Source organism: Parus major, chromosome 8 (assembly GCF_001522545.3).
Source record: "Parus major isolate Abel chromosome 8, Parus_major1.1, whole genome shotgun sequence".
NCBI lineage: Eukaryota > Metazoa > Chordata > Aves > Passeriformes > Paridae > Parus > Parus major.
In genome coordinates this window covers 14,614,462-14,630,073 of record NC_031777.1, presented here as the reverse complement: position 1 = coordinate 14,630,073, position 15,612 = coordinate 14,614,462, and the positions used below count along the sequence as shown (strand labels likewise).

Below are 15,612 nucleotides of genomic sequence, written 5' to 3'. Positions count from 1 at the left end.
AAAACTGCTGTTTCCCCCCTAAACCCTATTATGGTGATAGTCCAAGCCACAATATACCCTAGTCCTCAAAAATGTGAATTTTTATCTGAAATCAGTATAAGAATTGGACAAATAAATATGGCAGTTGTGTTCTTTAATCACTACAGCTCTTGTGCCTGCATTCCCTCCTTGGATGCTGCATCCCTGATAGTCACTGTGGTGTATTGTAATGGCTGACATTCACAAACGTGCAGTTACATATTAAATAAAAATCACTCTGGACCATCCTCGTTACTTTATTAACTTAAAACCTTGTTCTAATAAATATGTACCAAGAAATGTAAGACACTCCATAAAATCTAAATAAGGACATTTACAAACTTGTCAACAAAGTAAAAACAGGTTTTTTTTTTTTTAACTGAGGTACATGCAGAGTTGTTAAGGCAAATTAAGTGAATTATACTTTTATAGTAAGTCCTGCCTACCTCAGAAAGTTTCCCTTTAAAAATTAAAAAAAAAAAAAAAATACAACTGATGCTATTGTGTAGCTATTTTCCAGTTATTAGAACAAGCCCAGAGTGTAGAAGCCAGTAATGGTTCTGGACAGAAAGTCTGTGCCTCCCTGATGCTCCTGCCCTCCTCAGGCAGGTTCACTTGTTAGATTGATTTCTATTTCTAAGGCATAATTCTGTGCTTTGGCTTTTCCACTGGTCTTTCACAAGCTTCCTTATCCCTAGTGGATGTAGGAAGAAGTAACCCTCTGTTCTTCAAACACACTGGTAGTCAGGCCTTGGACAGACAGAGATGGCTCAGGGAGGATAACAAGGACCTCTCTGTAACTGTTAATGCAGATCCTGATTTGCAGCAGAATAAGTGAGAGCAGGATCAGCCTCAAGTTGGTACCTTTGGTTAAAAAACAGCAAGATGTCAAACTCCACACTGGACCTGATCCTCCAGGTTTTCCTAACAGGAAGTCATCCAAGAGTGAACCCATTCAGCACTGAACTCAACCAGGGCAGCTGCTGATGGCTCTCTGTCATTACCCCATGTAAACACTGTTATACCCACGTTTCCCTGCCAGCTGATTCAAGCTACTGAAAACTTGAAGGGGCTCATCATGGCCATGGGAGAAATATTTTCCAGCTTGCAGATACTTAGTAGCTTATCCATTTTTGGAGTATTAGGCTTTATATCTAAAAGGCTTATATTTCAGTGTTATTTCAGAAACAACAAGGGGAAGAGAAAGAGAGAAACCCCAGCCTTTACTTTCCCCTTCCACAGTCATTCAGGTTGAGCTGGCAACACATGGCTCTGTCCTCTTCTTTCCTCTTTGAGCTCCTGTTCAGAAAGGTAATGCCAGGTCTATGTTCAAGACAGGGCTTGGGTCCAGCAGGGAAGCCAAAGGAGTCTGTTCTCATAGTGTTGTATGTGTTTTCCATATTGTAGTTTGGACTCATTTCAGGCCATGCTGTGTCTCCCGGTGTCTCCGTAAATCCACCTTTCGTTGGAAGCCTTTGCCACACAGATCACAGCCAAAGGGCTTGAAGCCTGTGTGCTTCCGACTGTGGGTGATGAGGTTGGAGCTCTGACTAAAGGCCTTTCCACACACCTGGCACTTGTGAGGCTTCTCACCTGCAAACAGAGGGTGGGAAAGATAGAGGCTGTGAAAGAGGCAACATGCTGCTTACGTGGGACCACAGCAAATATACACTGGTACTTAAAGTTTATCAAAGAGATTTTTGTGTGATTACCTAAGAAGTCATTCTTACAAGAAAACATGCAGTTGGGAGCCCCAGAGAAACCATAAGCTGAGCCTCAACTGCAGCTGAGCAGGCCCAAACTTGGGTGCACCTCCAATAGCCCAGTATAGTCCTGGGAGTAGCCTGAAGCACAGAGTACTCTCAGGACCCCACATCTTGTGATTTGTCTGCATGGGCTCTGTGCAATTTAAACTGGCTTTGTGTCCTAGAAACATGAGGAACTCCTGGAAAAGTGACGAATGCCTGACATCGATTACTATACCATCAGCATGAGGGCAGGTGGAATAGGTAGATAGAGACTGTTAAAACAAACCCAGTGATCTGGGGTCTGTCCCCAAGGGAGGTATGAGGGCCATTAAGTGAATCCTGAAGGGCAGGGTTCATCCAGACATCTGTTCTCTCTGTTCCCCACACTACAGTGCTGGCAGTCAGAGCCCTGAAGTTTTTACCTGCAGGTAAATAATGTAAATGGGAATAAATGCAGAACTTCTACAGAGGAGTCAGTGGCAAAACTCCATGGGAGCAGGATCTAAGTATATTTTCATACTGTTTACTATCAAATAACAAATAAAAGGGAACCAAACCACAATATCAAGCAGGATTTTCAGAGTGGTTTTGCACCTGCAGAGCCCACTGGGTTCAGCTGGGAACAACAAACTCCTTGGGTGTTTGAAGATCAAATTCTCAGAATCAAAAAAATAATACAAAATGTGCTGAAAGCTCATTTCAAAGTATATGGTGCATATGAAAGGAATCCCTCATTCAGTTAAGGATTCACTTTTTTATTAGTGATTTAAAAGCCCAGGCACAGTTTGTGGTCTCACAAGAAAATAATCTGATTCAGAATTTGTCTGAAATTCTACTTCATCAAGCCTCATTTGAAAAGGTTACTATGGAAATACTTCCTGAATTTCTTCATAAATAGTCCATTTTCATTCAGCAACCTTCAGTGAAAAATCTTTATAAGTAACATTTATTATTCACTGCTTGTCACCTAGAAAAGTCACAGCCAAGCAGTGCTACATATAATGCTATTTCTCTACATTATTTACCCTTTTTAGGCTTCACCCTTTATATCTGCTAGTGGCCATTATCAGGGAAAAGAATTTTGGTCATCTGAACAGTAGGTTTGGCTGGTACAAGTGATATTTCATGTCTACAGATTCTTCCATATATTACACATTCATTTCCATCTCTTTCAGGTGAATGGTGCAGGTCTGAAAGGCAAGATATTCTTTTAATGATTTCTGATAAACCTGCCGTCTCACTGAATTATACTTTTGAAACTATTTCCTTTGGTGATTCACCTGCACTTTATATTAGTTTCCATGTTTATTAGTAACAGTGAAACTGCACCTCTCCTTCCATTCTGTATCAAACTGCAGCCATTTCTCAGAAAGTCCAGATGGAAGTGCAGACAATCTCTGAACAAATATTTAGACTAAGACCTAGGCCCTCCAGTTTAGTGTTTGATCTAGAGGAGGAGATTCCTGTTGTTCCTATTGTAAATTGGTAGATCCTGCAAAAAGCAGTGCTGTTATCAAATTCACCTGTCATTTTCCCGGGATCTCAGCTGTAAATCAAGGCCAGATGAATATAATACTCTACAAATCATCTTACACAAAAGCCCTTTGAATAAACATTGGTGGATCCTATTAAGGGAACACTGATTGGATTGCGAGGATTTTTGTAGGTTATTTTGCAGCTGCTGTTCATTAAAGCACATTCAGATCACCCTCCTTTGCCCAAGTACAGCTCAGATCGTGTGAACAGCAGCAGGACAGTGGAGGTGTGTGCCCTGTCCCAGCTGAGGAGGAATGGACTGTTGCAGAGAAACCTCTTCAGAGACCTGCCCTCATGTTGGGCCTGACACCAGCAGCTGCAGGGCTGACCTGTGTGAATGAAGGTGTGTTTCTTCATATCAGATTTCTGGTGGAACCGCTTCCCACAGTACTGGCACGGATAGGGTCGGGTGTCTGAGTGGATGAGCAGGTGGGTGGACAGAGTAGAAGATCTCTTAAAACTCTTGCCGCAAATCTTACAATCAAAGCTGCGTTCCTGCAGAGAGATGAGCCCAGACACACACATTACATCACAGCAACGACCCCAGCAGCACATGAGTGTTGTGCCTTCTGCCTTGGCAAGAACTTACATTTCTCCAGAGAGCTGGACTGGCCTACACAGATGATAACACTGGCTTGATAGCAGCACCACATGATAAAAAAAAATAATACATCTCTCCTAGTGCTGTGCACTACTAAAATTTAATTGAACAGCTCTTCCTACTGGCAGGAATGGCCAGGTGGAAGCAACCCCGACGGACTGGACAGAGTCTGCCAACACACTTTATCAGAGGCCTGAGACACAGTCACTCTAATGGGAAGCCCAACAGCTGCAGCACTGTTCAGAGGCCACCTCTCCACTGTACACAGCAAAAGTGGGTGCCAAGAGCTGCTCGAGTCTCTTGGAAAATCCCTGTGATGGACTGAGTTCTGGCATGGTAACAATTAATTGATTTTTTTAGTTCCATTAAAATTCAAGTGGAAGGCATGTAGAGCACTTGGGACAAACAGCTTTTCAGCTTACTGCTTTAACATACAAAACCAAATGCATCAAGACCTCTCACCTCTCCCTCACACATTCCTCGCAGTTTCTTATACCATATATCATCTCTTCTTTCCATCCTTTAACTTACATTGCATCTTCCTCTTCCTTCTGTGCTTTCACACAACCACCTTTATTTGGCTTTTAATGCATTCTCCCCAAAATACTGTCCCTTCCATGGACACATTATGCACTGCTGCTCTTTTCACCACTGTTTGATAGATAGTGAGATATCTCCCTTCACTGTGTGCTCTGCTTGTTGCACAATCATGCAATGATAAATTAAAGAGCAAAAAATTACTGCTGTAACTCTATCCTCCAAAAGTCAATCTGAAGAAGGAAGATTTGCCAGGTCAGGTGGGTGGGGAAGGGGAAATATGGCATAGTATCAGCAGGTGGAAAATGTTACAAGTCCTCCTACCAAAATTAACCACCATATTCTTTTGGTATGTGACTCAGTGTGTTGCGACGGGTGAAGTCAGTGCTCTATACCTGAATGATCCTTCAGATGTTCCCTTCACTGACAAAAATTACTACAAACATGGGAAGACTCACTTCTTTGTGGGATGGAGGAGAAAGAATGAAGAGTGCTGCATCAGAAGAAAGCACACTGAGTGGCTTTAGCTGTTAAAAAGAAGCCAATATCTGCATTACAAGTTCCAGCTCTGAGAGTGAACATTTATTATTTTTTGTTACTTCTGGAGTGCCAGAAGTGCCCAATGCTTAATACGTGTGCAAGATCTGAAGAATGGAAACAAAGCCTATGTTCTTTGATTTGATTAGCTCCTTTGCTAATCCTTTCCTCTGATTGTCACCATATTCTTCACCTACAACTTCCCACTGCAGCCCCCCACGTTCTTTCCCCTCCTCAGTTTAGGTCCCTAGCTCCTTGCCCTGTATTTGCCTTCGTGGCTTCCCCAGCCAGCAGCATAGAGCAGCTGGCCCTGGCCCCCAGCCGTCTGTCCTGGCAGCCTGCCTGCTCTCACCTGTGAGTGCACGGCCTTGTGCTGCTCCAGGCTGACTGCATGGCCGAAGGTCTTGCCACACATGTCACAGGCAAAGGGCCTCGTGCCACTGTGTGAGCGGCGCACATGTACCTCAAGGCCATGCGGTGTGGAGAAGACCTGAGGAAAGAGAGTACACGGCGTCAAGTTTGCCAGGGAGAAGGGGCTGGGGGAGAGTCATACCCAGTGTGGGAGAAAGGGACTCCTACCTTGCTGCACTTGACACACTTGTAAGAGCCAGTGCTGATGAGCAGTGGGCGGCACAAGAGGTCAGACTCCACTTTGAGGCCACCTGGCCCCTTCTCCTGCTGCAGCCCAGGCTGTGTTTCGGCATAGAGTCCAGGAGCTGCTGCTGGCGGCTGCTCAAACAGCCCCGGACCCGGGGAGCTGAAGTCACCATACAGTCCCAGGGAAGAGCTGCACTCAGCGCCATAGAGGGCGGGCTCGGAGCCTCGGTCACAGAAGAGCCCCAGGGCTGAGGTCCGCTCCAGTGTCGGGCAGGGCCTGTAGCTTTGTACAAGGTGCCTGAGCTCGGAGCCACCCAGGCTGTTCCACATGTACGGTTTGAAGGGCACTGAGAAAGGGGGTGCTTCATCTAGGGATGGACACACAGATCTCTCTGAGGCTGTGGAAACACAAGGGCATGGGAATTGGTGCACTTCTTGATCCAGACACTACAATGAGGCAGAACAGTCTCAGCACTCAGGCTTGTGTCCAGAGCCTGGCCCCTGTACTGCACTTTGAGGCTGCCCTTTCATGTCAATGGAAGGACATTTTATATTGCACATTAGGGTCTGAGTGTCCAGTACTACCTACTTGCCCAGTGTCCCAGCCAAATTATTTAAAGCCAACACCAATTTTGTCTACCTCCATTTCTAGATGCCTGGGTGTGTACACACTGATCTGACTAGCAAGACCCTAAACAACTCAGTCTGCAACTTCCCATAGTTTTATCTGCAGCTTCTTGGAAACATGTATCTACCATGTCCCAAAATGGACATCAAAGCTGACTCTGATGGAGACCATACACACACACACATATGTGCAAATATAACATTACAGAGGTGCCAGACAGAGCAAATGTGCTGAGATTTACCTGGTCAACAAAATGAAGAAAATCTTGTTGCACAATTTAATGTCCAAATCTAGTCTCTCAACTTCATGCCACAATTAACCATAACAATATTACAGCATAACTTAAATAAGTAACACCTTCTGAGATGCTTGCATGTTATGCTTTGTTTTTTCAGAAAATAAAATAAAATAAAATAACTCCTCATTTGAAAGAAAATCATGGTTGTTCCAGATTGCTCTGAGGTTCTCCATGTAAAGAAACTGAATCCACCCAAAACACAGAGCTTGGTAAAGTCATTGGGATGGGCAACATTAAAACCTGAGAGACAAACCCATTTTCCTAACAGTTGTAATCAAAGTAAAGCAAATTTCCACCAGGGCAAGCTCAAATGCAGCAGGCTCTAAGAGGCTTGCCTTCAGCAGTGGCATCTGACCAATGCAGTGGGCACATGAATCACATGTGGGGGCCCACAGCAGTCTGAGAGAGTGGCAGGAGCATAGCCTTTGAGAGGAGTGTCTAAAGGCACAACTGCTCAGGGAGCCTCACAAGTAGGAAAGCACAACCAGGCAAGGAACATGAGGCACCAGACCCCAACTGTGTCTGCCAGAAATGCTGATTAATGCCCAAGGTGCACTGCTTTCACTCCTCATCGTAACAGGCAGCAGCACTGGGAGAGTCAAATATCTCCACTGGACAACAGTTTAAGCAAGCCGAGGAGGAGATGAATCAGTGAACTACTGAAATGCCTTCATAAAGATATTGGCATCCCTTATAACTTGGACTTCCAGAGTAACCTACATTAACCAGAAACTTGTCCACCCACAATGGATCTCTTACTCTTATCAGCTCCCATGGCTTTTTCAGCCTTTGACAAACCAAAATAAATGGGGGTGGACTAGGGAAAGAAGGCATGATGTGTTGGGCTATCCATCTGGATAGACAAGTGGTCACTGAGAGGTTACAGAAGGCAGTAGGAAATGAGGTTAAAATTGAGCTTTGAATGACTTGACTTTTTCCTATCTTTTACATAATTTTGGATATTAACAGTCTCAAATTCTTCCACTGAAATTAGTAACCTTTTGGTTAGAAATATATGCACACATACCAGCTGGGCCATTTGAAGAGAGTGATGAAATCAAATTGGCTGACATGGTGTTCAGCATGATTTTTCCTGTTCTGCACTGACTGCAAAGTTGTGGTCAGCATCACATCATCTATCTTGTGTCTTTGCAACCAGTTTCAGTGTTGCCATCTCTCACGATTTTATCACAAAATTCAAACCTATCTTAAAGTCACAGCTCTTAAAATGGCATGATTTCATCAAGCCCTCAGCTTTGCTTTTGTTTGTTTTTGTTATAACTTTATTTTTTCCTTTTAAAGTCAACTTCTAGCTCAAACTGTAAGAAAAACATGAAAACAGAAACCCTCAATATTTCAACACTAGAACTGAATATCCATAAGGTATTACTTACAATCTTGATTTCTGAGCCAGTTCATTGAGTGAGAGGAAAGGCTGACCTGATTTTTGAGCCCTTGGAACTGGCAGTACAGTATACAATGAACGTTGCACCACAGATCAGTTTGCGTGCAATGTTCCTTCCATCGCCTCATGCTTTGGAGACCTCTCAAGCACAAATGCAGGGGAATTCCTCACATTATTCTCAACCTATCCAAGCCCACTTCAATCTCCAAACCCTGCTCTGCCACACTGCAGGGCGTTTCTCTGTGTGCCTCTGCTCCACAGCATCTTGAGGGGGGAGCAGAGACAGAGAAATATTCTCCCTCATTTTCCTAGAAATTCTGTGCAGCTGTTATAGAGACTACTTCTGGGAGGAAAAAAAAAATAAATCAATATTTGTTTTTGGAGGCAAAACAAACTCAGCCTTAAATGGTTGGGAACAGATTGATATGCGGAGCAAAGAAAGATTCGAGTGTCCTCTTACACAAAACAGCACACTTTCTTCACAACTCCATTATACCCAGGGAAAGTCTGTCCTTCTTCAGCATCAACAGGCTCATCAGGAGATACTAATACTGCTGTACTGAGCTCCCATGCACCTTCTGCATGTGCACATGCATGTGGTTACAGACACATGTAGAAAGTGAGGTTAAATAACAAAGTGATTTGCACTGATGGGAGTTAGCAGTTATTATGTCTGTATGTTGTATGACCGCCTACATCAGCAGCACAGTGCTCAAAGACAAAAGTGAAATAAACACAGCTTTCATTGCATACTGAAGTGCAACCTGCACCTATGTTCACTTCTAGAGATAAGGGAGTGGTAGTACTACTCACCACACATGCCTTCAGCATGATTTAGAACCATCATTTCCCATCTGCTCTACCTGGTAGAGCATAAAAATTGTGCCCCATCCAAACACTATTGTAGGAATACAGTCTCTCACCACTGCATCTTGCAGAAGTGACCCAGATACGAATTCTGGCTTTGCATTGAATCTGACAAAGCAGTTTGAAGGCAGAGGGGCTGGAGGAGGTGCGCTGTGGGAGAAAGCCCAGCTATCTAATCCTGTTGCCACTGTCCACGTCTCTTAATACACTAAGGTAAGTTTAATAAAGCTCTTACAGTACTTGGAGTCCCATACCTTCCCGCACCTCCTGTGAATGGGATGAGACAGCCCCAGGAGTGCCCACCCCACCCTGAAAAATCTTGATCTGTGGACACCATCCTCATTTTGTAAAGTTACCTTCCCTGGACAGCCTGATGGTTGGCTGGAAGTTGATGAATCCCACAGTGAGGGAAGAAATGAGAGGGAAGGAGGAAAAGGCAGAGCAGACCTGGTAAAATACTTGCTCTATTTTACGTCTGTCTTTTCGACATCTTGTGAAAATGGTTCATTTTCTGTGCCAAAATTTATTTGGGAAAAGAGGAGTAGGAAAAATTCATTAGAACAAAAATTACACACATTGCTACAATCTGTGCAGAAATATTACCAGAAGAGGTATGCAGCAATGCTGCATTTGGTCTGGTGTGTCATTTGCACAGACTGAAAGTGTCCTGTGGCTGATGCTAGACAGCATTTTGAATGTCCCCTCAAAGGAGCTTAGGACTCTTGAAAGAAGATGAGGCTTTAAATATGCAGATCCACATCATTACAATTAGCCTTGCATTCATATGCAAGGACACCGTAAAGACCAAGTGGGAAATGGTGACAAACTGGGACTAAGTACTTGTTTGCTGTCTGCCAGTAAAGCTGACACAATTTTTCCTTCATCAAGACAAAAATTGTTCTTTTTTCCACCCATCTCTTTTAAATCGAGGCAATAAAAAGTGGTTTTATATATATGTGCATGTTTTTGTTGTAAACGACACCACTGTATTTTTAAACGAGATAAGTACTTGTGCCAGCCTGGGGCCAGCATCTCCAACAACATCAAAGGCAGGACAAGGGAGCTAGAGACAGGCGCTGCAGCTGTAAGTGTGAGTTTCCTGGATTTAGGGTGTTTAAATCTGACTGTCATTGGGGGTTTTTTTCCCCTCTGGTTTTTACAAATGTGTTTTTAGAAAAGAAAAATAAACAAACATTAAAAACACAAAACCCAAACAAAACAAACAAAAATCCCCAAAACAAAAAAACAAACAAACCGACAACCAAATAGCAAAAGAGAACGACACGAAGGATGGGAAAGACAGATGTTTTTTGTATGCAAGAGGCAAGAAATAACCTGAAAGGGAATTAGGAAAAATGTCTAGCAGGTTGTACAAGACACAAAATCAACGCTGCTTACTACAGGTATATAGATTGCCTGTACTGTCTTAAAAGACTAAAAAACTCAATGTAGGCACGACCCTGTTGGAAAATGCTGGGACCTTTGATACATAACTCGGTTTGCCTCTAAGAATTAATCACAAACCAAAAAATCAACACCCGATGGCATGACAACTTTACTACAGCCTATCACCCGCTGCTCCTTCAGCAGCACAGTATGGGCTGGAAAAGCAACCCAAAAGAAGTAGCCCGAAACGAGTGAAAGGAACAGATTCTGGCAAATCTGGGGAAAAAATAATAATAATTTTAAAAAGGAACTGGCAAATCTGTCCCTTCTATTCGGTGGTGGTGGTGGCGCCTAGCCGAGCCATGCTCCACTGCCCCACGGGACGGGCACGGACATGCAGCCTGACCGTCGCCGAGAGCTGCTCGCCCCCGTCCTACCTGGCGAGACAGAGGGCGAGGGAGGTCTCCAGAAATCCTCGAACTCGGACACCCTGTCACACACACTGCCCTCGCAGCTGGGCGCTGACTCGGAGGTTCCATCTGCAGCCTCGGTAAGGTGGGATTCCGGGGAAAAGCGCCCCTGGGAAGGCTCGGGATCGGGCAGGGCGGTGCGGCACAGCTCCGTGTCCTCGGGGATCTTGCCGTCTGCAGGGCAAAGGAGGAGGGAACTCCTCAGTGTGGGTCCGTGGTGGGAGCCAGCCGCCTCCTGCGGCGGTCCGCTCCCGCCAAGGTTTGATGCCCGACTCTCTCCGAGCCCGCATTAGCCCCTCCGGCGTCCCGCAGGGGCCGCAGAGCCACCGCCCGGTGCCGGGAGCACCGGGGTGATGTCGGGCGGGTGGGCAGTCTCCGAGTGAGGCTGCGACCGAGAGACTCCTACCTGCACAGATCTGGGCTAGCACCGTCTCCAGCCGCAGGCTGTAGTCCTCGTCGGCGGAGCGAGGCTGGTGGTAGCTGTGCGCTTTCTTGCTCTTCACTAGGAAGGACCTCGGCATGGTGGGGTGCTGCCACGGCCGGCACGCCCGCACTCCCTCTCTAAACGCCGGGCACAGCGGCGGCGGCGAGCGTCACCCCCGAATGTCCTGCGGGGCGGCGGCGGGGAGGCGACCTGCGGGAAGGCGCCGCGCCCGCCGGTGAGGGCCGGGGGCGCCGGCCAGGAGGGGCCGCTCGCCAGGGGCGGCGCGCCAGGTGGCGACGCGCAGGTGGCTCCGGCCACCGCCCCCGGCCCCGCTCGCCTCGCCCCCTCTTCCCGGAGCGCAGATAACTCAGCCTCCAACCGGCCCCAGCCAACGCGTTTTACCCCCCTCCCTCTCACCGCGGTCTTGGGGCCGCCCCGGCCACGCTTCGACGGCCGCTGCCGGATTGCGGAGAAGGGGCAATAACAGCAGCTGGGCACCGTTCTTCGGACAAGCGGGAACTGAGGGAGCTGAGGGGCGCGGTCGGGTGTTATCCCGTCCCTCTAAGTGGGCACACCGCGTCTCCGTGATTGCCCCCGCGCCGGCAACCACGGCAGAAGTGGTGCCAACAAATCTCCCCTCCGAAACAGCTTATCACGTCCTACCGCCCTGGACGGGCTGGCCGGCGCGGGGTTGATACCGGGACGGGAGGGGGAGTCGTTACAAACCCAACAGCCTAAACTTGGCGCCTGAGAGGCTGTTGTTGTCGGAGGGACTGATTCACCCATCCCGCGCGAACCACGATAACACGAGAACGAACAAAACGGAATCTCTCCTCTGCAGCCCTCAGCTGTCGGCGCCGGGCCACCTTGCAGCTGCGGGCACCGAAAGCCGGGGCGGGGAAAGGAGACGAGGTGGGAAACCTCCTACGGGAGTCGGGGGAGAGCGGGTTAAACAAAACTTCCCCAAGCCGACTTCTGTGGGGAAGGCCGGAGAGGTTCATTCGAACCCATCCAGCACCGGGCCGCCTCTGCCGTTATACTTGACTTTGCAAATAGCGAGTTTAATCCACGTTCTTTTGGGGGTCTGGGGGACTTCGAAGGGTTGCAAACAGGGAAGAGAGGAAAGAGACCCAGCCCGTCAGCTGAGGCCCAGGGAACTGCCCCGCAGGTGGCGGCACAAAGCTCCAGCCCGTCCCACCCCCCCCCGGCAGGGGCAGGGCCAGGGCCAGGGCTAGGGCTGTTGAGCGCTGCTGGGGAGGCACCGCCCCCCGGCACGGAGCCGGGTGGGAGCGTTGCTGCGCAGCCCCACCTGTGCCTGCGTTCATCCTTGAGCAGGGGCTAGCAGCCAGCGGGCCCGCACGGAGTGGGCAGAGAAATCAAAGCGGCCCGATAACGCGCCAGTCACCCACCCGCTCCCCGACAGCAACGGCCGCCGCAGCCGCTGGGGGCTCCGGGCGCCGGCGCCTCTTCTGCCGCCTATTTCCCTCCAAAAGTCGCACCGCGGAGGCGCCGCCGGATTCCCAAGGCCGGAGCTGGCCAGGCAGGTGCCGAGCCCGTGGGAAGGCGAGACCCGCAGCCCACCTGGCCGCCGTTCGCCCCGGCTCCCGCTGGCCGCGCCTGCTCGGCGGCCGTCGCTGCGGGGGCGCGGGGCTGGCGCCGGGCCCCGCGGCTGAGGCAGGGCCGGAGCGGCGCGGGGTCCCAGCCGAGTGAAAAGGGGTCGCTGCCGGCCCGGCCCGCCCACAGGCAGCTGCCCACGCGAGGCGAGAGAAGCGAGAACGCTTACCCATTTAGAGGGCCATAGGAAGCTGTGATGCGGACGGGGTATGCGCGGCAGCCTGCTAGTTTGTGTGACTTTAAATTTAGCCTCCCTTTAAGGAGCAATGGTGCTTGAGTTGGCTTTTTTTTTTGTTTTTTTTTTTTTTTTTTAACTTTTCTGTCTCTCAACTCCTTCAGAGCTCGGCCCCCTAAACCACAAATTCCACTTCCTGAGCGTTAGTTAGGAGCTTCTGCAAAAGAAAAAAAAAAAAAAAAAAAAAAAAAAAAGCGCCAAAGCCTCACAAATCAGTAGTGCTCCCCGCCTCTGTTTCTCTCTCAGTTTTCCTTAAATGAAAACGTCTTACCGCATTCCACCTCACAGATCTCGCTGAAGGGACATCGAAGCGTCATTCTGGAATCGGGCGTTTCGTTTCTCTCGGGGTTCTGCTCTAGAAATTACACACATCTATCTGAACTATTCTTGGATCCCCTTCGACTTCCGCAACGAGAACAAGTCACAGATTCAAAACACAGATTGACTCGGGCGGGCAGAGGGCAGGGGCTGGGGCAGTCGGCGCTCGCCCTGCCGAGCCCGCTCCGCTTCGCATCCCCCCCTTTGGCCCGGCGGCGGGGGGAACACATCTCCCGCCACCATCGGGCCGCGCGTGGCGTCGTAATCGGGGCTAAGGCCGGGCCCTGGGCGACGGAGACCTCTCCTAGACTAGAAATAACTTGTTGTGGAAAACTCTTCTGGGATAAATACGCCCAACGGCGCTGAAAATACCTTAAGACCCAAGCCTAGAGGTTTGCTCATTTCCCTTCGGATTTAGGTAATGGTTAAATATGGAAGGGGTAGGCGAGAGGTGTCGTCCCCCCGTCCCGTTCCCCCTCCCCCCCACCGCTCCGGTTACTGTCGCTTGACAGCGATTCAAACACTAAGGCGACAGGGAAGCGGAGCTAGGCAAGTGGGAAGAGATTGCCCTCCTCGTCTGCGTGCCGGTGCTCAGGTGCTAACTCGGGGAGGATCCGTGGGGCACCGGCGACGAGCACGGTAACGGGATTCGAGCCAGGCAGCGTCCTGCACCTGTGGGGATCCCTGAGTTGCACAATGGCGAAGCCTGCTTCCTTTTGCAAAAAGAAAAAGGTTCGCCTTGCTTTATGGACACACACGATCCCAAAATGCAGTTTTCAAGGTCTGATCTCGGATTCCTAATGCAGCCAGGAAGTCAGGCTCGGATCTTCGGTGTTTTTCTAAGGTGCCTCTCAGACATCTCAGGCCATCAGCAACTTCGTTTCGGTGACTGTAGGGTCGCCTAAAGTGCGACTCCGCAGTGAGCGAATCGAGGTTTAACGCCGTTTCCCGTTCAGAAACGACTGAGACTGAAGTCGGACATGACAGAAGCAAACTTCAGCCTCCCTTACGCTCAGGAGTATACTGGCTTTGAGACCAGATGCTTTTTTTTCACCACCAGCCCCGAAACATTTACAGAAAAATTAGCCTTTTGGCGCAAATTAGCCCTACGGCTCAGAGGACTAGTCCGACTTCCCAAAATCTAACTAAGCAAGCTAACACCACCTCGAGTAAAACTGTCCAACAACTGTGTGATGCTTTACTGTGATAAAAAAAGGAAGATGAATAACACGACTGACACCTTCATTTTTGCCGGAAAGTTCCTGGTGCTGGGCACAGCAGTTTTATTTACAGCATTTATGTACTGCGGTCGCCTTGTTGCACTTAGGTTGATCACTCTGAAAATCATTCACGCCTTCAGCTTCAAGAATCAATGCTGGAATCAGTAGAAATAACCAGATTAGAACAACCAGAAGTAATTTCGTGTATGCATCTTCGTTGACTCACTGTGACTTTTTGCAAAACAGTCTTTCTCGTTTACCTCCGAAATGGGATGATAAATTCATGCCCTTTCGTTTACCTTGCTACACACCGTTTTGACTGTGTAGTGAAAACAACAGAACACATTAAATTACTAGTAACGCTCATAAATAATTGTGACCTGGTTACAAGAAAATACACATTCATCTTTATAGATCTAAATTCAAAATGTATACAGGTGCTGCTGTGGGCTGTAAGGCGTGGTGATCTCCGTTCAGAGGGTTATTGCAGCCTTTCGGGAAGCGGGACGGGCTGCCGGGTGGCTCCGCTCGGGGCTGTCCTGCCGGATGTAGCCTGCTGAGCCCCTTGTGCTTAGCCCACCTGCGGACGGCCCTTTCTCACCTACTGCTTCCTAATCAGGTTAAACCCCTTCAGCGGAAGTAAATAAATCAAACGAGTGAACAAAGCAAATGCTAAATCCAGCATATAATCTCTCTTGTGAGGGTGGGTGCTGCACGGACACCGGGAAAGGACCTCCGGTTCCTAGAGTGTCAGCTTTCTCAAACGATTAGAGGAGAAATGATACGAAGCTGGCTGTATTTAATGTTTTACAAAACTAGATCGTGCCTGAAGTATATCCTCTGCCTTCCTAGATCCCGGCTGGACTGGCGGTTTGTTTCATGCCGCCGGTGAGGACGGGGGAAGCGGGACGCGGGCGCTGCCCACCGAGCGGGTGCCGAGGCTGACCCGAGGCTGCGAGCGAAGTCTTGTCTTTAGCTCTGTCACCGGAAGGTGCGCGGGCAGCCGCCTTGGCCAGGACGTGGCGGGCTGTGGGTCATGGCACGGGCCGGCGTGAGCGGGAGCCGTGAGGGTTCGCACAGCAGGGCCGGCGCTAGCGGGGCCGTGAGGGTTCGCACAGCAGGGCCGGCGCTAGCGGGGGCCGTGAGGGTTCGCACAGCAGGGCCGGCGCTAGC

The 15,612-nt window shown here is 48.9% G+C and overlaps 1 protein-coding gene across 1 annotated transcript; it reads right to left on the bottom strand.

Moving 5' to 3' along the window:
• Positions 1-257: 257 nt before the first annotated feature.
• GFI1 (growth factor independent 1 transcriptional repressor) lies at positions 258-11,293 on the bottom strand. Its single transcript, XM_015636912.1, has 6 exons — positions 11,035-11,293; positions 10,596-10,802; positions 5,557-5,972; positions 5,330-5,467; positions 3,632-3,797; positions 258-1,611 (listed from the first exon to the last, which is right to left on the bottom strand). Exons 1-6 carry the CDS (start codon positions 11,147-11,149, stop codon positions 1,433-1,435), a joined length of 1,221 nt encoding a protein of 406 aa, XP_015492398.1. The 5' UTR covers positions 11,150-11,293; the 3' UTR covers positions 258-1,432.
• Between the last annotated feature and the right edge of the window lie 4,319 nt (positions 11,294-15,612).

What these genes read in the sequence shown, in the direction of transcription:
- GFI1 (XM_015636912.1), bottom strand. Translation starts at nt 11,149, where the DNA reads ATGCCGAGGTCCTTCCTAGTGAAGAGCAAGAAAGCGCACAGCTACCAC. An exon ending in CTCGCCCTCTGTCTCGCCAG is followed by an intron (nt 5,973 to 10,595) that starts GTAGGACGGGGG and finishes GTGTTTCCACAG; the next exon opens with CCTCAGAGAGATCTGTGTGT. An exon ending in ACACACCTTCATTCACACAG is followed by an intron (nt 1,612 to 3,631) that starts GTCAGCCCTGCA and finishes CTCTGTTTGCAG; the next exon opens with GTGAGAAGCCTCACAAGTGC.